The 21,409-nt window shown below is 35.6% G+C and overlaps 1 protein-coding gene across 1 annotated transcript in view; it reads right to left on the minus strand.

The window, feature by feature from the left end:
• PCDH7 (protocadherin 7) overlaps positions 1-21,409 on the minus strand; it is a 283,362-nt gene that overhangs the window by 139,425 nt on the left and 122,528 nt on the right. Inside the window, exon 2 of the mRNA XM_054203005.1 lies at positions 5,082-5,298. Coding sequence (XP_054058980.1) covers positions 5,082-5,298 — 217 coding nt within the window. The remainder of the gene's footprint in view (positions 1-5,081; positions 5,299-21,409) is intronic.

A 21,409-nucleotide genomic window follows, 5' to 3' on the forward strand; every position in this document is an offset into this window, starting at 1 on the left:
AGCATGTTATCACTACATTGAAAACCTTTACTGACTCAACCTCTCAGATGGACTACTTGCATTAACATTTTCAGGACACAGTTGTAAAAACAAAATTATTCACATGCAATTTTAGGGCCTGAATTCAAAGAACAGAACATCTGAAAATAATGCGAACTGCATAAGTACAATAATTCTATGGAATAACTCAATGACTGTCTAGTTCGCAATGTTTACAACAAGAACATTTAAGTCTTCAAGAACATTATACTGTGTTATTTGCACTGCAAAAAGCTAAAGGGAAATGGATTCTGTAAACATGGATTCTGTAAACTAATGGATTCTTTTTTTATTTTTATTAACACTTTGGTCCTGAGAACAGATTAATATTCTATTTTACAAATAGAAGTGAGAGAATGGTCTTATAGACAAAATTAATTACATTTATTAATTGTCAAAATTCCTTTCTCATTTTCAAGTGATCATCTCACATACCATGAACCCCTTCTCTATATTGACAGTGGAACTTTGACGCTTACAGTCTAAATCTGAAATTGTCATTGAGAACATAGCATATTATCAGACTATATGAACTGAGATAATGCACTTCTCTTCCTTGCCTTTTAATTCTGCATGTGTCAGCCAGAGTGCGATTTATCTACTGATTTCTTTGTGGGAGTCCAGTAACTGAATCACAAAAACTCTGAGCTCCTTTTCAAGCTGTGCCCCTTACTTCTTCTCTGACTTCAGACATATCATTTAATCTTTCTTTACTCCATTTTCCCCTGCAAAAATGGAAGCTGTAAACCATTTCCTTATTTTCCTTCTTTCGCAGAGGGGACTGCTGTTCTCCAACCCTTACATATTTGATACTGAAACATGGGCTAACTTAAAATACCGTGCTGCAGAGCAAAGACATGTTCATGTAGAAATACCTGAGCTGGCTTTATCTCAGGTATCTCAGGTGTGGCCAACAGTCTAATTATGACTCCACAGAAACAAATCTCTAGGGAAGAACATGCGGACCAAAATCTACAGTGCTACAGTTTCACCACTAAAGGTACTCTAGCTAAATTAAACAAAAAATGAAACTGATTTGGCCAATACATGTACAAATAAATAGTAAGTATACAGAAATCGGGGCAGGGGGGGAATATAAAGAAATATTGCTACAAAGGCTGCAAGAAACACGAGAGAGACCTGACAGAACCATGTGAATGAACATGAAACAGAACAATGAACAGCTCTGCTTAGAGATAGTATGTGTAAGTAATAACACAGGAATTAATACAAAAAGGCTGCATTGTCCATTCTGCAAATGGTGAGAATACATCTCCAGCTACACCTGACTTCATTAGAAGAAACAGAAGTTCATGGAAAGAAAAAAAATAACAGTTATATGTTGATCAAAGACTGAAAAACCTAGGAGTATATAGAGTTCAGAGGAAAGATAAATTATAAGAAAACATAGCAATCCACAGTATTTAAAAAGTAAAATGGAATACTTCCATGCTCTTTCTCATAATGATAAAAAGGAGTAGTCACTAAAACTGTTAAATAAGAGAAAAAGGCAAATAAAAATAAACCAATTTTGGTAGCCTTCAGAGGAATTTCCTGCTGAAAGATATCCTTCAGACCAGTAACCTGAAGAGGGTAAATGACTTGTGATAAATTAGGTTCTTTTAAATTGTTATTATTATTTAGAAAATTGCAATTCAAATACATGCTTAATGTTAACTGTTAGAGTCAAGAGGATAGGTAATTCTGGAAGTATCTGCCACAGGGTTTTTTTTTTAACTTTCCTCTGAGATACGTGGTATTAGGCATTGTCAAAAACAGAAGGCTATGACTAAAGACCAGGAAACTCATTTGCCATGGTAATGTCTTTATCTTTGATATACAAATACAAATGTAATAAAAATGTTCTCAAGAAAATTATTGTGCAATTTACGTTAAGACAGTGCCACTCTAACAGCAAAATTAGAGAAGAAGGCTGCACGTATGAGCAGAATTTCCTTGTAAGGAAAGCTTCAAGGGCAGGGGATAAATTAACTCAGAAGTTACTTCTGGTTCTGCAGATTTTACTAATTAACAAGATCTTTGCATACTGAATTTTCACAGTCAATCTGCTAACATTTCTTTTTTTCTTCCCCCCTTTTTTTTTTCTCCTGCATCTGACACCACAGCTAATCATCAGAACAAGACTTCAATCTACATCTGACAGTCATGTAGGCTGGTAGGTAATGTACAGTATATTCTAAGAAAACCAACCCCCTTACCCTTTTTTTTCTTTCCAGCATTTTATTCTCGTGTGAGAAAACAGAGAGAGGCCTCTTCCCAGCAAACAGAAAGCTGAATTTCCTATTTACTCTGATGGTGGACTCGGCCTTCTCACATTTGCCTTAACTATAAAAATTGCTTTCCTTAGTCATCTTAGCTTGCAAAAAAAAGTATCAAATGTATCAGAGGGTTTAGCGTACTGTGCTGAAAATTATAATTTCAAACTTTAAAATGAAAGGAAATCCAAAGCAATTAGTTATAACTGCATTGTTTCACACCAACTGAAATTAAATGGTAAATATTTGAAGTAATAACAATTAATAACGAAGACAGCTTCCAAAGTGCTGTTTCCATGGAAAATCTGCATGAAAATCCAGTATAAATTCTGATTAAAACCTAACCAGGTTAAACACTGCAGATTGCCTAGATTCCAATTAAATGTGACAAATGAACACTTGACAGATTTCAATTCCAATTCTATTTCTGTCAGAATGATCCATTAATATTGAAGATTATATTATTAGAATTTGGACAATACAATTGTGCTTAAAATAGTTAAAATACAAAGTGGACTTAAGAATCAGATCACAGAAAACTCTCACTCAAATGTCAGATATTACATATATGAAGGAAGAAAAGTACATTCCATCCTGTTCTGTCATTATTTATAGATTAATGTTAACAAAAACTTCTGGAGGCAGATGACATGCCAATGTTGAAATCTTGTTTTTAAAATGTGACAGCAAAATCCAAAAGTCTGTAGAGTATATTTTCATCACAATGTCACCCACCTTTCAAAGGTCTCAGTTTCAAGGTTTTATAAAGGAGAAGGAATTCCTGATTACTATATGCAAGTCCTGCCATATAATTTTTTTTCCATGATAATTTTGTTTTCATTCACTTACCCACAGAATAATATATTTATCTAGCTCTATGTTTCTATCCTATCTATACAATACTATTTTTAAAACTGAATCCAAGAAATTCATCCTACCAAATATAAAATATAATCTTTCAAAAAATCAAAGTAATCTCTAAAATACTTTAATTATTAGAATGGAATGCCAGTTTTCGCATCGACAAAAAAACTGAAATAAACTGGTTTACTTTCATTTTTGCCACCGCTCAATCTCGCTTCATTTTCAGTTATACTTCAGTAAGTGTGATGATTTTCATTGGCTACTGAATATATTAAAAATCATACTCATTTTTGGCTCTACAGTTTTCCCGGTATGGTTCAGGCATACTACATGTTAGCATACTTCCTGAACTCAGAATTTCATGTCTAGCAGTCTACTACACTGCTGTATGTCCAGGGGAATTAACAAATCGTTTCGTTTCATTATCTTAACCACAAAACCTCACTACAAAACAGACCATAAAATAATCATCCCAATTTAGGTACAAAGTCTAGAAACCTTTTTCTGTCATTTTTCTAGTGATACCAGTGATATCTAGTGATAACACCTTCTCCACTACCACACACCCAGAAAAACTAAATGTAAAGATATATATTCATATAAATAACCAAGGAGAATATATAGACACACACATATACACATACATAACCTAATATATCTTCTTTTTAGATGGACAATACCATCTTCCTTTTTGGTCAATTAGTCATTTGCTGTTGGGATATACATTATAAGCATACATAGACTGCTGTAGCCATTCTTCAGTCACACATACTAGGTTTGGCAACATCTTACCATGGAGAATAACACACTTTTTGGGGGTTGGCATGTCTATCTCAGGAAAGACAAAAACCCAAGAATAATTATCTGGTGCTGTAATCTCTGAAAAACTAAAACATGCACTTAGTCAAACTAATTTATTCATTCTATAACAGAAAATAAACCGCCCTTCTTGCATATACCCACCAATTCCAATTGGATTAGCAAACCCATTATTTCATTGTTTATCAAAAATCTGTACGCTTTGAAATAGAATAATTTATTTTATTGTTTATGGGCAAATTAAAAAACAATGAAGTCTATGTCTGACTTCATAAATTTTTAGATGAAGCCCAATATGTGGAGAACAGTAAAACATTCAGGTTTTATAAAATACATTTCAAATTGAAAAGATTGTTTTAAATTCTAAATAGTTTTAGATAGAAAGGAAAACAAAACCTGTGATTTAATTCACCTTTAATTTTTAATTGCTGGAGAATTACTATAGAATTAATAAGAATTCATCATTTTCCCCTTCTACATAAATAGCCCCTGAATTTAAATGAGATGTTCTAAAAGTACTGGACAAAATAAAGTGTGAAGAAAAAGAAAGTAATGTTCTTCTTTTCCAAATAACGAAGAATGACTTCGACACTCAGTGTTATTTTGAAAACAGTCTATATCACTTTTTGGGTAAAGGGAATTCTCTAGAGTGGGGTTTTTAAATCCTACTTTCTTTTGTTGATGCTATACATGTTACATTCTGGGAAACTGCTTAAGCAGCTGTTGAAAGAAAAATGGAAGGAAAAGAGAATAAATGTCCTTTATGGTCTTTTATCTAAAATGAAAAGTATGGAATTTAATTCAAGTACCATCTCCCCAGCCCTCTACTGGTATTTTTTTCAACATTTTAATTGCTTCTGCAGTATAGTTTTTAAATCATGTAGAGAAGAAAGTGTTGGTTTTATTAGTAGTGTTATGTTCCATTATTTTGTATATCTGCATTTTAACAAACTTTAAAATAAAATAATTACAATTTTAACTATTTAATATATTTATTTATTTTTTTTTGACTGACCTTTCAAAAGTCTACTTAGTATCACTTGCTAGTGAGATTATGTGTGTGAATGTTGTGTTTGCCCCTACCATTTTCCATATGCTCTGCCTCACCAACACTGCCATCCGGCGTAGTCCTTTCGTAGTTGTCCTCTGGGAGTGGAAGGGCACCCAGTCTTGGCCCTGATGAACTCTTACTGCTTGGTGTTTCTGACTCCTCCAGACCGCTGTCATAGCAACTCTGCAATGACCCTTGATGTGGGTCCTGAGGCTGACTCACAACAGAAAACGTCACTCTACGAAATGGCTGCAAGAGAAAAGATTCTGAATGTCACTGAAAAGTTCAGTCTGCGAACAACTGATTCTCAAAACATGACTTAAGCAAACTAACATTTTAACATTTACCAATTAAACAATTTTGTCTAAAATTAAAGCAAACAGCAAGTACAGTCCTTGAATGGCCACTGGACAGAGTATCTGTGGAATTTTACTGTGACATACGGTCCAGAACCTTCATGCAGTTTTGCATAGCCTCCTTTCAAATGGCTGCATGAGCTAAGAAAGCTGGTTTATAATTATTTATAAATTCTGTACAGTTTCTCTTTCACTCAATACTAATAATTTGAATGGAGTTTATATCAGACTGCATAAAGGTCCTTGACAGCGTGTGTGTGTGTATGTGTAAGACTGTGTGGGTGGATATAAATGCTCACCTGTAAATTATATTGTGGATATTAGCACACCCGTAAGCCTTTCATACAATAACTTCCTGGGGTTTTGAAAGCTAGTTGACATGAGAAAAGAGAAAAAAGTTTGGGGCGGAGCGGGGTGGGAGGGGAGGGGAAGGGTTCAGTCTTTTAGCTCCTTTGCCATAAAATTCAGTGCCTGGAGAGAGGGTGTGTTGCCAGCTGACTTAATAAAGCCTTTAAAGTACTGCGAGCACAGCTGACACCACATGTTTCCACCGGGACTGTACAAACACAGATTGTTAGAGATTTGTGTTCATTCAAAATGACAGATATTACTGTTGCTCTGGAAGGCTACACGCTGAACCCTGGCACCAGTGAGCATCCCAGAACTGGGAGAGTCGATCCTTCACATTTCAGAGGACGCTGAGGGCAAGCGGGATTTTCAGTAAGAAACCAGGGGATTCTCCTACAATTTGAACTACACTCAAGCAGTAATGATACATTTCAAATAATTGAATGATACATTTGAAATAACTTACTGTTCGCAAGGCTAGAAAACCATAGAACTATCTGATGTTCTAGAAAGCACCTTTCAAAACGAACACCAATTGATGCATTTTATAAGACACTATGCAGATTTGCCTGTGTTTAAAATGTGAGGTCTGAGAGTGCTGCCCACCTTTGGATTCGGATGTGTTTCAAGCCCTACGTTAGAATGAGACACAGGCACACACCACCCCCACTGGCACCTCTGGTCCCTATAGGGTGGAAACGTCTATGCAGGCTAGAAGGGAGGAAGCAGCAACTACAACCACTTACACAAGGCCTGAAGAATAGAAGTCCACATTAAGTAGAGGGGTGGGTGGAGTTTCAGTTAGAATTATTACAATTTGGGTGGAGTTTCAGTTAGAATTATTACAATTTTTTTTGAGGACATATTCAGTCCTCATCATAAATCAGTTGGACTACAAATATATCAGTAAATCTTCCTGGCTTAAGTACATCAAAAGTTTATAAATGTGAGTGTTGCTAGAAATACAAGAAAATTCTAAGGGAAGAGTCATAGTATTCTCATGGTGAGGTTTTGACCTTTTAAAGTTTCCTTCTATTATTCAGCTGCAAAGCACTTTTATACCAATTTAATTTAGAGCTTCGTATCATATCAAATGCAAGGAGAATAGGGGAGCAAAGCAAAAGAATGGAGAGTACAAATAATGAACATTAAAAGAGCACATTAAAATAGTTCATAGTTGCTGCTCCTTTCACTAATATGGAAATAGTAGAAAGCACAGAGGAGGATTAGAACTGCTATATTGAGACCCTATATCTACAATATACAATTGGAGTATCTTTTCCCCATAGATGCTCAGTGAGATCTTTCCCTTCCAGGAGTGTTCAGAAGGAACGCCTTTGCTGAACCACACAGGAATTCTAAAAGCTTTCCTACTGGTTCTGAATCAGGCAGGAAGGATAAAGCCCTTCTGCATAGTCTGTCCTGCAAAACGTCTGTGCCATTTGTATTTGTATTTTCATATTTCAATTGTATTGTGTTATTGGTAATTTACACATACGTTCATTCTCTCAGAGAAATAACTAAATAAATGTAAAGAAAGGTAAAGTGTCTTTATCTAAACTATAGTTTTAGATGTAAGCAATCAATTTGCTTTTGTCTTTTTTTTTTTAACATACGGAAGTAGTGATTTCCCTTTATGTGCTTCCCACAGATGGACTTCTAACTATATAAAAAGATGTCAAACAAAGACGTTATTTCATATCTTGTAAACAGGCTCTGTTGTTTCTTTCCAATATGACTATTCTCAGATCATTTAAGAATACTTGCAAGTAGAAGTTAAGGTTTCACTAGTCCAGCAAAGTTTATTAGTCTCATAACACTGACCAAACTCACAGGATCTTTCTACTGTCTTGACACTGAAGATACATTTCTTTATTCATACTATTACCATATCAGGTGACCAGCTGCATTCCTGCTAACATTAGAAATGAGATATTTTTGTTTAGAAAATATGGATTCTCCATTTACTAAGTATGCCAAAGTTGACAGTACAATCTGAATTGTACTTCTACTACTAGTCAGGAAATGGCTCAGGGAGCTGTCTAAGGACATTAGAAAATAATTTCACTTCACTCACACTTAACTCATTGGAGCAACATACAGATGGATCCTACGATCAAGTTTTACCTCCTATAAGTAGCACCATTGACAGAACTTTCCAGCAGGCCCACCTGTCTTTCCTGAAGAGCCTGTACTCTAGATGCATGAGTTGTCCCACCACAGCTCAGTAACTTGAACAATGACATATTTCTGAGACCACACACACACCTACCATTCCTCTTGCTTGTTTCCCAGGCTGCGTACATTTCTGTACATATGACATCCTTGAGGTGGACCCTCTTTCACTCGGTTTTATTATTCTGGAGGTCTCTCCTGTACCCACCACATGTCAATTAAGTTCTAGCCCAATGATGCAAACTTTGTGAATATCCCAGAACCTGGATTTACTTAAACCCTGTCCCACAGGCTATTCATAGGATCATAGAATAGTTTGGGTTGGAAGAGACCTTTAAAGATCATCTAGTCCAACCTCCCCTGCAATGAGCAGGGACATCTTCACCTAGATCAGGTTGCTCAGAGCCCCATCCAACCTGACCTTGAATGTTTCCAGGGATGGGGCATCTACCACCTCTCTGGGCAAACGGTTCCAATGTTTCGGCACCCTCATTGTAAAAAATTTCTTCCTTCTATCCAGTCTAAATCTTCCAACTTTTAGTTTAAGGCCATTACCCCTTGTCCTATTGCAACAGACCCTGCTAAACAGACCCCATCTTTCTTATAATCCCCCGTTTAAGCAATGAAAGGCTGCAATAAGCTTTCCTCAGAGCCTCCTCTTCTCCAGGCTGAACAACCCCAACTCTCTCAGCCTGTCCTCATAGCATGGGTGTTCCAGCCCTCTGATCATTTGTATGGCCCTCCTCTGGACTCGTTCCAACAGGTCCATGTCTTGCCTGTGCTGGGGGCTCCACAGCTGGATGCGGTACTCCAGGTGGGGTCTCACCAGAGCAGAGCAGAGGGGCAGAATCACCTCCCTCAACCTGGTGGCCACGCTTCTTTTGATGCAGCCCAGGATACAGTTGGCCTTCTGGTCTGCAAGCACACATTGCCAGCTCATGTTGAGCTTCTCATCCACCAGCACCCCCAAGTCCTTCTCGGCAGGGCTGCTCTCAGTCCCTTCATCCCCCACCCTGTACTGATACCAGGGGCTGCCCTGACCCAGGTACAGGACCCTGCACTTGGCCTTTTTGAACCTCGTGAGGTTCACATGGGCCCCCTTCTTGAGCCCGCCCAGGTCCCTCTGGATGGCATTCCATCCCTCAGGTGGGTCAATCGCACCTATTCCTGAATATCATAGTATCTCTCAAGGAAGGAATTAGCTGCTAGAGATACTGTGACAAGTTGAGAAAACATGCAAATTAAGGAAGCAATTCCTGTAATTTCCCACAGACTGCTATGTTTGCCTGTTATCAAACCTTCCAGGGGAAACATTAAAATCTACATTTGAAAATCCCTATCGATCTGACAGCCATATGGTAACCTGATAACTCTCAGACTCTCAAGGAACCACAAGCCACAGTTTAACAACCGCTTTTTAAAAGATGCTGAGGACCTTTGGGTACAGATTGCCTGTGAAGTAGTAAAAGTTACACCCTATAACTCAGATCTAAGCTCAATGGAACCTACCCTTAAAACACAAACACCCTGCCCCTTATTCACGTTTCTCCTTGGAAAAACACATCTGCAGCTTTGACCATGGATAACTGGAGAGTATGACACTTAGGGACGCCCACAGACCTTGCAGAATTCAAGGGTGGGATGCAAAACCACAAAAATGTGGTTACCACACACCTATATGTTGCTCCTACTTACAAAGTATTCTAAAGACCACTTTGGTATAATCTCTGAAAATTCTCATTAGAGATTTAATCTGAAGAGACAAATATTACCACACCCTCCCTGGGGTTCTGCTTAAAGGTTTTTCAGGTTTTATTGTATGACTGTGATGAATCAATTCCACCTACTTTTCCAGATACAATCACCAGCCTGGGGTCACTTTGTGGCAAAGATATGCTGCAACATAAGCACTATGGATCATCTACAGTTATTACAAGAACAGAGTGATGCAACTTAAAATGGGAATTAAAAAAAATTATGAAGTATTTAAAACTTTCTGTTCCCTTTCCCATGGATTTTTTGGAAATCAGTCCCAACTAGATCACAGGCTTTGAACACTAAATAAGACATCATCACATCTGCAGTTACCACAAGAATGGAAATCATATTATTTAAAATAAGGTTTGGAAAGAACTATCAAAGATTTAGGACCATCCTGTTCCTCTTCCCATATTCTTTTAAGGATATAAGTCCTTATGGCATATAGAGATGGCATATAGATGGCATAGAGAAGTCCTAGATGGCATATAGAGAAGAATAACTGTGACAGATGCAAAGTTGGGCTGTTTTATAGCTAAGGCTGAAAATCCCTAAGAATATCGTTATTTATCCTCTAAAGAAAAAGAAATTTGATGTGCCTTTACGAAGTTATTAATAATGAGTTTTTAAACAGATCTAGGTGTTCATCTTGCTTTTTTCCTTAAGTGCTGTACCGAGTAGGAATTACCTGACACAAAGCTAACACACATAGTCTTCAGTTCAGTAGAGCCAATTCAGCCCATGCCACAGAATTTCACTGAGTATGATGTAACGCTGTCAAAATCCTTTCTGAAACAATGATGTGCATGTTGTTATCCTGCAGCATTTATTACACTTCTACTTCCAGTACAAACATCAGAGTTCTGACCTCTGTGGTGCATGGCTTCTGAGAACTAGATCTTCTCAGGCAAATGTACTGCAAATTTTGAATGCATCATGCCTCGCGGAATAACATCACAGCCTGTGCTTTTCTGATAAAAATAAATAGACCTTGATCATAATATATGTTTGTTACCTGCATAGTTAAGGAACACTGCATTTGCCTAATTTAATGCATTTTAAGAACAGAAAAAAATTGGACATCCACACTGGTTTACTGTCTCCCTTCTGACACGTCATCCTTTCTGATACGTAAAACATCATATACTTTAGACAGTATAATCTAGATAAACAAAGCAATAGTCATAACAGAACTATCAGTCAGAAAAGATATTTTGAAAATTGACGCTAGACTAATTATGGCACCTTTTTTCACACTCAAAAAACTATGACATCTTAGAGATAAAGTTGATGAAAACATGAAAGTCTGAGATTACTATAAAATAACTCTGAAAAAAACTGTGTATATGTATGCATGTTACTGGTTATGTAACTCATAGTAATCCTTTAATCATTACTGACATTTAAGTTAAATAAGACATCATCCCTATCAAGAAAGTTATGAGCACTAGAATGTTGATACATAATAAGTACTATTTATGCATCAGTTGCTATGAATGCAAAAAAAACACCCTCCATAAACATGGATATAAGCTGCACTTTAATAAGGAGAAACAGACTACATCCTTAATTTTGTGTTTCCATTGATAAAATTATATCAGTAACATTTCACAGAGAAATGGACATGAGAAATTTCCAAGTGCTGACAAAATAAGGCACGTACCCACAAGGGGAGAGGAGAGGGTTATGTTTAGCTTTATTGATTTTCAGTGAACAACATTAATACATCTCCATCTGCCAGCACTGTGAATCAACATGGTAGAGCTGCTTTTACCCAAATAAACCCACTGGCTGTTTAATTTGTCCTTCCCAGCAAAACAGCAACCCTAAGCCTTTACTAGTCCCTTAGTAGGGATACTCCTTACTAGATTCACATTTAGGAAGAATGCCATAGGTCTGATAATTTTCTCCCTCTGAAAACTGATATTGTCTAACAGCATATGGAATTTTTCCTAATTATATCTGATCATGGAGATTATCAGATCACAGAGAAAAGATACACCTTTGTGTTATACTCCAAAGGTAAATCACCACTTCTCCCTTGTTTCAAATGTATTTCATAAACCAGAAATTTTCTTTTCTCCTCACCAGCAGAACAAAAATCACTACAATACGGAAGACATATACTTCTTGCAGTCTGTCTTATTTGAGCCCTATTAACTTATTCTATGGTACAGTGTTTATCTTAGCCTGTATTAATTAACTTTCCTATCCAAGTTAGAAAGCAAAATCATATTATACTTTCAAGTCATGAAGAACCCTAATTTCAGAGCTTGGCATGAGGGACAGACTGTGGAGAAACCTGGTGAAAATCAATATAATCATACAGCTGCATGAGGCTTAATCATGACACTTTTTTGCCAGAATGAGAGGGATTTTCCTTTCGTTTCCTAAAATGTCTAGTTTTGCATTGTATTTCCTGATACTTCACATTATTTATGGATTATCTTCTTTCATGGTTCCTGTATAGCAATTGCTATCAACTTTGTAAATACTGTTGGTTCAAATCCTAGTGCATTTGGACTATAGTGGTGGGGTGGAAGGGTGAATTCTTTTTACGTTTAACTGAGAGCTAGGGTTGCAACCATCGACCCTTTCTCAGCCAGATACCTCGCAATTGATTTTGGATACAAAGTTGATGCATTAAAGTGAAACAAGGAAGCGTTGGCAATTTTCTCTCTTAATTACTTCACACTTGGATAAAAATAGTAAGATTCTATCAGTCCTTCCTGCTGTCACAACACCTACATCTCAAAAGAATCAGGATTTTGAAAACATTTTGAACAACTGTAAAATGCTATCCAAGAAGCAACTTCGTATGTTGAGAAGCATAAAAAATTAACCCAAACTGAGCAAGCTACATTGCTTTAAATATTTCTGCTAATTCACTCAGCATTAGCTTGGGCACTACCCAAAACCCTGGAAGATCAGGAACTTGGTTTTGGTTCTTGTTTTTCCCTAACTCTCAATTCAAGTGACTTCCCACTTTACCAACTTGTGGTATCTTGTGCTATTCACTAGGATTTAAGTTGGCTGAAAAGCCAACTCCAGAGATCACCTAGTCCAAGCCTCCTGCTTAAAGTAGGGTCACCTAGAGCACTTTGCCCAGGGCTGTAATCAGTCGGGTTTTTAGCATCTTCAAGAATGAAGACTCCACGGCATCTCTGAGCAAACAATAAAGAAGGTTTTTCTTATGTTTGAATGGAATTTCTCTATTTCAGTTTGCGCCAAGGAATAAAAAGCTCTGGTGATGAGTCAAACCTAAATAATATTATAATTCCTGTTAGCTTCAGAAAGTCAATCAATGTCAAGCTGCTTGTAAGACTGTCACAGTGACTCTGAGATATGTATAGGCTAGATCTGAAAAATAGGCAGAAGAGATACACCAACTCATCACATAAATTCAAAGTGTTTCTTTAGCACTTGAATTTTGATAAAACATGTCATTATCCTTTTCTTTCTATTCATTCTTAATTGCTGGAAGCTTGTTGGAAGACAAACAAAATATTAATGAACAATTGCTATTCTGCATGAATAGTTTCAACCCACACAACTCTTTCCCCCATTCAAATCACATATTTCTACTGTTCTAAATTTCTATCATTGTGGTTAATACAAAATTGGCAGGAAATTAAATTAAAGAGGCATTATTTTCCAATGACAAGACTGAAATACCTGAGACAAGTATTACAACAGGAGGGGAAAAGAGGAGATACACACTGCTAAGAATAATCAACTTTTTCTCTTAAATTTAGCAAAAAGTAGTAACAACTGCAATTTTAAACAGGAGTTGAATAAAATAAAAAATATTCTGATATTACAGCTCTGTAGCAGGCATCACCTGTGATGAACTGTGATTGGCTCAGCTATCCAGTAAGAATTCTACACACAAAAGAAAGACTCACCATCATTACTGCTATTTATTTAGGTAGCATTTGTACTCATTTTAGTTGCAGTAGCGGGCTCCTGGTCATGAACCAGAGTGTATTTTGTTTGTTCTGTAAGAATATGAAATACAAATCCACTAATATCTATTTGCTTAAGCCCAAGGCTACATGTTAAGATTTGATATTCAGGAATAGTATTTCATAATGCATTTTACATTATGGACATCTTTACTGTAACATTCAAACATACATTTTTCCTTTTAAGTTCAGTGCTTTTCTCAAATATCCTCTCTTACCTGTTATCCAAATTTGCCTTTCTGAAACACAACAACTTCTGAGCAGGCCAAAGTCCTTTTCATTCACCTAGCTATGTTCATTAAGTAGATTCCTAATAACTCTCATCTTCGTTACAAGTAAACAAATAAAAGGCATGCCTATTATTTCCATGAATATCATCAGAGAAGACACCAATAATATGAAGAACATCCTTTTCTCAAAGATACAATACTCTTTTGTGATAGAATCCTCATATCAAAATATAACACACACGTTCATTTAGAAAAATTAAAAAAGATCTCCAAGGCTTTTAAATGAAGCCAATATTCTTAGCATTTCACAAGAGCTCTTCTTGGTACCCACTGAAAGATGAGCATAATGAAACCGAGAATAAATGAGAATCTGTAGCAGAGATGGTCAAAATAATTCTATTGTACTCTTTTGCCTGCTCATAAAAATATACTTTTGTTATCACTTCAGTATCCCATTGTTTGAGAATTACAAAAACCAAGCATCTACGACCCTGAAGGGCTCTCTTATTTTTCTACTACAAGAAAGAAACGGATGAAGTAGCACTTTGTCTTCCCAAGAACAATTATAATGTGAAACAAGATTTTTATCATATTTCTTTCTACTTAAAAAAATTCTTGTCCTAAATCATTCGTGTGGATTAAACACAACTTCAGTGAATCTAGTATTTTTTTCCTGAACTCACTGCATTAGATTCCAGTATTCTACTCCAACCCTCTCTAATAATTTTCATTAAAATCCTCTGAATACTTTTTTGTTTGACCAAATTCTACTACTAAGGCACTGGAACAGTATTCATTTAGCTAAGTGTAACTCCGGTATCTTATCACTACTTACACCTTTACAATGGCTAACTCTCTTCACTTTCAAACTTTTCTGTGATCAGCTCTTTCTCTTTTCTTGAAATATTTGGAGAGTCTGTCTTTCCTGCAGGAGTTTGAGTTTCTTTTCCTTCTGTTTTTCAGCAGAGAATTTGCTGCCAAAAACTAGCCCAGGCATATTAGTTCACAGGGGCTGTTGTGTCTGTTAGCTCCTGCTTTGCAGCATGAGAAATTTTTGTCTTTGTGCATTTTCTACACTGTTTCATTAAAGTTTCTTATTGGCTCGATTATTATTCTCTGAAAACAAACAAACAAACCGTTCATTTCCATCCTATCAGCTCAATCACACAGATATTTGGGTTGAGAACCTCAGCAGCTTCTCTTGAATCTGGAACATTATTAAAATAATTTAATGTGTTGAAAGGAAAACACATGTAACCCTTTACCCTAGTTATCACGCACTAAAAAGCCCTAAAATTGGAGGTATACATTCATAAGTCTACTTCCGAAGTCATTTACACAAAACTGCCCTTAGAGAAAGGATGAAACCAGAAAGACTATCCACACGTATTTTTCTTAGGCTATAGAATGATGATCCTTTAATTGTCTGTAGTCCAAGTGGGTCACAATGTGATGTGACAGAAACAATCCAATTAAGCAAAACTCATATGTGTACAAATATCACTTGACGTTCTGGCACACCATTCTATTTCATGTATATCTACCTATATATATATATATTTATATAAAAAAAGAAAAATATTTTAGAAATACAGAATACTTCACACTAGATATAAATTGTTATATTCTATACAGCATTTTGTGTGAATCTACATTAATATTTTAGTTCATATAAGGTATCAGCTACAGAAATTATCTCCTCATCATGCCCAATCATTGTACTTTGCTATCCTTGGAAGCACTATCTTGAAGCAAATATATTGGACTCTTTTTGGATACAATTCAAATGCAGGATATGATCCAAAAGCCCACCTAGGTAACTTGAACTAACAGGAACTCAGTTCACAGAACCAGACTAGAACTAGTCCACAGTAAATCTCTACAAAATGCATATAATATGAAAATCAGCCTCAGCACACACTGTTTCACCATACAGATTAATTCCTCTTGGGCCATTCTATTTGCTAACGTAGACATAGCAATTTATAAAAATTGCTTTCTCTATGTTTTGTTTCCCTACACAAAGAGAAGCTTGTGTCTGCAAAGGGATCTTTGCCAGAATGCCATTGAAATCCCAGATCCAGATAGCTAAAGCATATATGAACCTCTCAAAACACCAGTCTTTAGTATTAACAAAGCACCGATGCACAAGAAGTAATGTCTTCTTCTAAGTAATGAAAAATATTCCTGCTGCTAAGATTAGAAGAAACATTTTGACTATAATGATAATAGACCACAGTGTTCTGTATAGAACTCATTAGATAAACAGGGAAAAAATAACCATCAATAAAGATTTGAATTATTAATACATACATTGCATCAAAGTAGAACTCTTTGGGTCTTGAGTCTCACCTTTTGATTGACTTTATCTGCTGTCATTGTTAAAAAGGTTAATTATTAATACTATTGAGAACATTTTCTTATTAGTAGCAGTTCACAAGAAAAGTCTCTAGCCCAACATGAACAGGGAAAGTCACAGCATCAAATTTTGGGAAAATTCAGCAACAACTCTTGGAAGAATAGGATCAATTTCTAAATGTATATGAATACATAAACCAGGCACTTCAGGTCTAATAGGGCAGATATGCAAATACAGATATTCGTGCATTTTGTGAGCGATTAGGAATAAGGATTTTCATAACGGTCACCTACATCAATGATGACCTATTTTCCAAAATCTGCAGTTGAAATGTTTTCCAAAATTAGATAATATACTCAGTACTTTATAATATTCTTATGCATCATGTAGTTCCCAATGTTTGTTTACTGTTCATTCATCTAAGTTGTCCAAATTATTCTCTAAACTTAGTCTTAAAGGCATAGTGATTTTTGAAGGGTTCATACATTTTGTATAAAATAGACAATAAAAACAGGCATAAGATCTCAGACAGTCAACTACACGTCTCTACAAGACGTGGAAGGACAGAACTATAGAAATATATCCTGTGTAGGAAGATATTTCATACAATGGAAATATTCTATACTAAACATTGACAAATTTAAATTAGCTACACAACTTTTAGATCACTCAAGTTAGATGAAACAAATGCTGTTCTTGGTGAACGCTGTAGCTATGCAAGTTATAATAATAAATATGCCACAGGCTCAAAATGCAAGGTCTTGAAAAGGAAAACAGTTAATTTTATTCAGAAATTAGGTATTTGACAAGGCACTATAGATTTGATGGGGAAAACAAAAGAGGCATGAAAGAACATAAAAGTACAATTTGTCCCATTATTTCATTCTAATCAGGGTTACATACATTTTCATTGTGACAAATAGATCGTTGGAAGAAATACATTTAAAAGAGGTAATTGAAGAGGAAACTGATAAAAAGGTAGTTACAGCCAAAATAACAGATGAGGTCCATGTCCAGAACTATACTCCAAGGCTAATTATCTATATAGCCACCTTGTATAATTAAAACTCATGCCGAAGATGTGGGGGGTTTTGTTCATTTGCTTCTTTTTTCACATTTCATACTGTAAACCCTTTAAAACTGTAACACTACTGTAAAATTAGAATATACTTTTTCTTCGACTGTAGGAAAACATTTGAAGTGTAGTAGTCTCCAAAAAAATATAGAATTTGATGAGTATTTTAAAACACTAATTAAAAAGAGACATTTAGCTGACAGTAAATTAATTGTTGCAAAAATATCGCAAATACACAAACAAAATATTTATTTTTTTAAAAAAAATTACTTACATGAATTACAAACCTACTTATATGCAGATATTGGTGCTTATTTCCTATTACGGTCAACTGCAACAACATGGCTGTTCCTTCAGGTTAAAAGTTACTTTGTAATTGTCAGTGATGTCATTTGAAGCAAATTGCTGAAGTGTATGAGCTGCTGAAATGCAAAACTATTACTTTACACTTGACTCAAAATGTCAGTAATTATTTGAGAATGTAGTTAACACAGTAAAGGTGTTTTAAATGTACAGCCACATAAGAAGTACTGGAATATTTATCTGTGGAATTGATTACAACCATCAACTTGTTATACAATTATAACTGAATGAGAAAACAGTGCAACATCACAGAAAAACTTGTTTGTTTATGGTTTGGTTATTTTTTTTTCTTCAAAAGCCTAGTGGTAAAATTCTATGAAAACAAATTTTAACTTGTGTTTTCCAATAAAAATAATCCTGGTATGTGTTTGTCGATACATGCTCCAGCCAATTAATATTAAAAGCCTTTCAACTTTTTTAACTTTTGAAGGAGGCAATGCGATGATTGCCTGGGAAACAACAGTCAGGACTCTGCCAACTTCTTGGATATGCCTACTTTTATTATCCTAGGACTTGATTTCCACACGTGCAGTTTCATTTTCAGTTTTGTATTCCAAATCAAAATCACTTTTATCTTTCACTTCAAATTTGGACGGGAAAATGAAAGACATCAGTTAATCACTTAAAAGATTTCCATCATACATTTAACAAAATCATTAAGTTATGTATCTGAAGAAATATCAAATTATTATGCATAAAATACTGTAAAAAATAAACAGAAAAGCATGGCTTATAATAAAAGTAGTTAAACTCAATAAAGTGTTCTGAGTTAAAACTTTATAGATCTACTTTCGTAAGTATAACCTTACTACAGGTAGGGTTTAATAGTAAAGCTAGTTGAAGTATTCTCAAACTGGTTAGCATAAAAAAAACTACCTCATCAATTAAAAACATAGCTACACGTGTAACATTTCATCACCAATTTAACAAATTTGAAGTGTAAAACTTTAGGTATGATAGCCATCAATAAGCCACAATATGTTAAATATGGAAAAATACTTTGCCCTGTTGAGGAATGCAGCGTGTGTTGCAGTGATGAGAGCTACAGATTGGTGCAAAGATCCGTTTTTAAAAGGTTGAGGTAATTTGTTCCAGTCCTTTCCAAGATCCTTCCAGCACAGCTCCACTGTGGCAAATATTTCTTCAGACTGTTTTTTTATTTTTTGCTTGTGAGAAAGATGCATGAATTTTTGTTATTTGCTAGAGCTCCTGTTCCTTTAGTCTCTTTAAGGCATTCTGAGAATAACGTAGAAAGAAAAATACTCTAGCCTTAATAAATGTCTGATTTTGATTGCATGCCTCACATAAATACAACAGACAACAAAGGATTTATGATACATTTTGTTACGTGGTTGATGAAGAATGAGTTCAAATTAAAATTCATGAAACCCTACGTTTTTAGCAGTCACTGCATAGTCATCCCTGTCAATCGCATGTTTACAGGTATTTTTTGATCATAAAAACATTACCAACATTGTCCAGGAATACACTGTTTGAGATTCAAGAAAATTCTAAAAAGAGTTTACAAACTGGAGTTCATGGTCTTTTATTTCCTAGCTATAGACCAGATGGGGAACTTTCAAGGTCACAAGGAGAAAAAAGCCTGATGGATTTCCTGGAAGAAACCACAGGCCCACAGAAGTGTACTGTGATTGAAAGACGATTAAAAGTAGTCCGCATTGTCTTTTCAGACAGCCAGATTCATTCTTATTATGCAGTCTCTCAAATATTCATCTAAGAATGTGTTTAATGCTGTGACTGATGCTTGTTACCAGTTCCAAAGAAGTTTTAAATATTAAGATGTTATTAAAAAAATGTGCCAAGGTGAAATGAATCTTCATCTGTTCTACTGCTAAGAGGTGTCACATAGACAAGTAATGTTTTTGCCTAATCACATCTCTTTCTCTCCAATACCAAAGTATGGGAAGTACTAAAACAAAAAGTGCTTTGGACACTGCATGCCATTCTGTTCTTCCATTGTACAGAGTCATGCAGAACATAAAATGTAGGTTTTGAGATAATTAGGTGTCACATGAAAAGACTAACTTGGTATTATTTATCAAAACTTAAGTAAAATAAAATATCAGAATTTTTCATTCTACAACAGAGTTTTTACAATATTGTCATTCAGAAAGAAATCAGGATCACATAATGAAAGCATCATGCCATTTAGAAAGGAATCCGTAATGAAAATATCAAAATTCTCCACCAGAAATGCTCTCTAAATAGCACAGCCATTTTCCACAGGGTCAGGCTGGCGTGCAGATTCTGATGGACTCCACTGTTATCCAGCACTGGGATTCTCACAGGAGATGGTCATTCTTATGATTCACCAGCGAAAGCACAACTCTTCAATTTCCTCTCCGCACATAACAGAAATAGCCTTTCTGGCACAGGAATCTGGGCTCAAGTCTCAACCTTGCTGTCTATCTACATCGCAAATTGTGTTGCTGTGTGAAGTCACCCGAGCCAACCCTAAACGAATGGTGATGGAAGGCTGTTTGTGAGCTTCTTAAGTGCTTTGCATCTCTATTCATACAACACTATATAGATGAATGCGTGCAATTTCCATTTTGAACTTTGCAACTTTCAGGATTAATTTCACTATTTATTCTTCATTTACTTCATGTGAATGAGTAAGATTACAGAGGTCAAATCCTCAGCTGATATAAATCAATGTACTCTTGTTGTCTGACTTTAGGCGTCTGTTCTTTCCCTAGTTATACCAAGATGTTTTGCTTTTTCCAAACAAAACAACATAATGGGCAACAATATTTTCATGGCTGCAGACAGTCTTGGATCTTGATTGGATGAGGCAGCGAGCACTTCATAAAGCCAGCTGGCATTAGCAAGAACACTTTCTGGTCAATGCCCTCTAAAAATAAAAAAGTATCAATCTCACCAACAGCAGACCCATATTGCAAAGTCCAGAATTAAATGTAGCTCTCCCATTTGGCTGCTTTTATTGCTGCCACTATGCCATCTGGCCAACAAAATTATTTAGCGCTGTATCAGCTTTATGTCTGTTACTTTCAAAGCACAAATATTTACATTTGAGGTTTGTCCAAAATTTCTCCTAGATAAGTGCTAGAAAAAGATGTTTCCTTTTCCAGTTCAGGACAAACAAAGCAGAAAGTCTGGACAGATGTAGGAGAAAGAAAACTTTGAGCAGAACTTCCTTCCAAAAAAATTCAAGAACTTTAAAGTGAAAAATGAATTCAATACTTGGACTACTTTGAATTTTTGATGTGAATAAATGGATTATAATTGATTTTATGCTGATATCATCATCCTAAGTGACATTGCCTTCTCAGATTGTTCCATATGATTTTGGTTACTGGATCAAAACAGATATAAAGCTGTAGTCTGTGTATAATTGAATATGCAGCTCTTATTCAGAACTGAATGGAACAAAGTTTAGAGGTAGTTACATCAATTGACTAATCTTTTTTATTATTATTATTTCATGCCTTCAAAGACAAAGTTATACCCTTTTTAAGCATTATGTAAAAGGTGACAGAAAATGCACAATTTTCAAATTGTATAATAATTAAGTGGTGTTCATGTAATTACATTTATCACAGAACTCTGTAGATAGAAGGAAGGAAGCTGAAAGGAAAAGGATGTTGGAAAGTCTGTATTTAATTCCCAGCTCAGCACAAACGTTATGGTTTGCTTTGGCAATGTCTTTCACCTGCCTGTAGATTCAAAACAAGGATTACCCTTTACCT

The sequence above is a fragment of the Rissa tridactyla genome, chromosome 5 (genome assembly GCF_028500815.1).
Source record: "Rissa tridactyla isolate bRisTri1 chromosome 5, bRisTri1.patW.cur.20221130, whole genome shotgun sequence".
Lineage (NCBI taxonomy): Eukaryota > Metazoa > Chordata > Aves > Charadriiformes > Laridae > Rissa > Rissa tridactyla.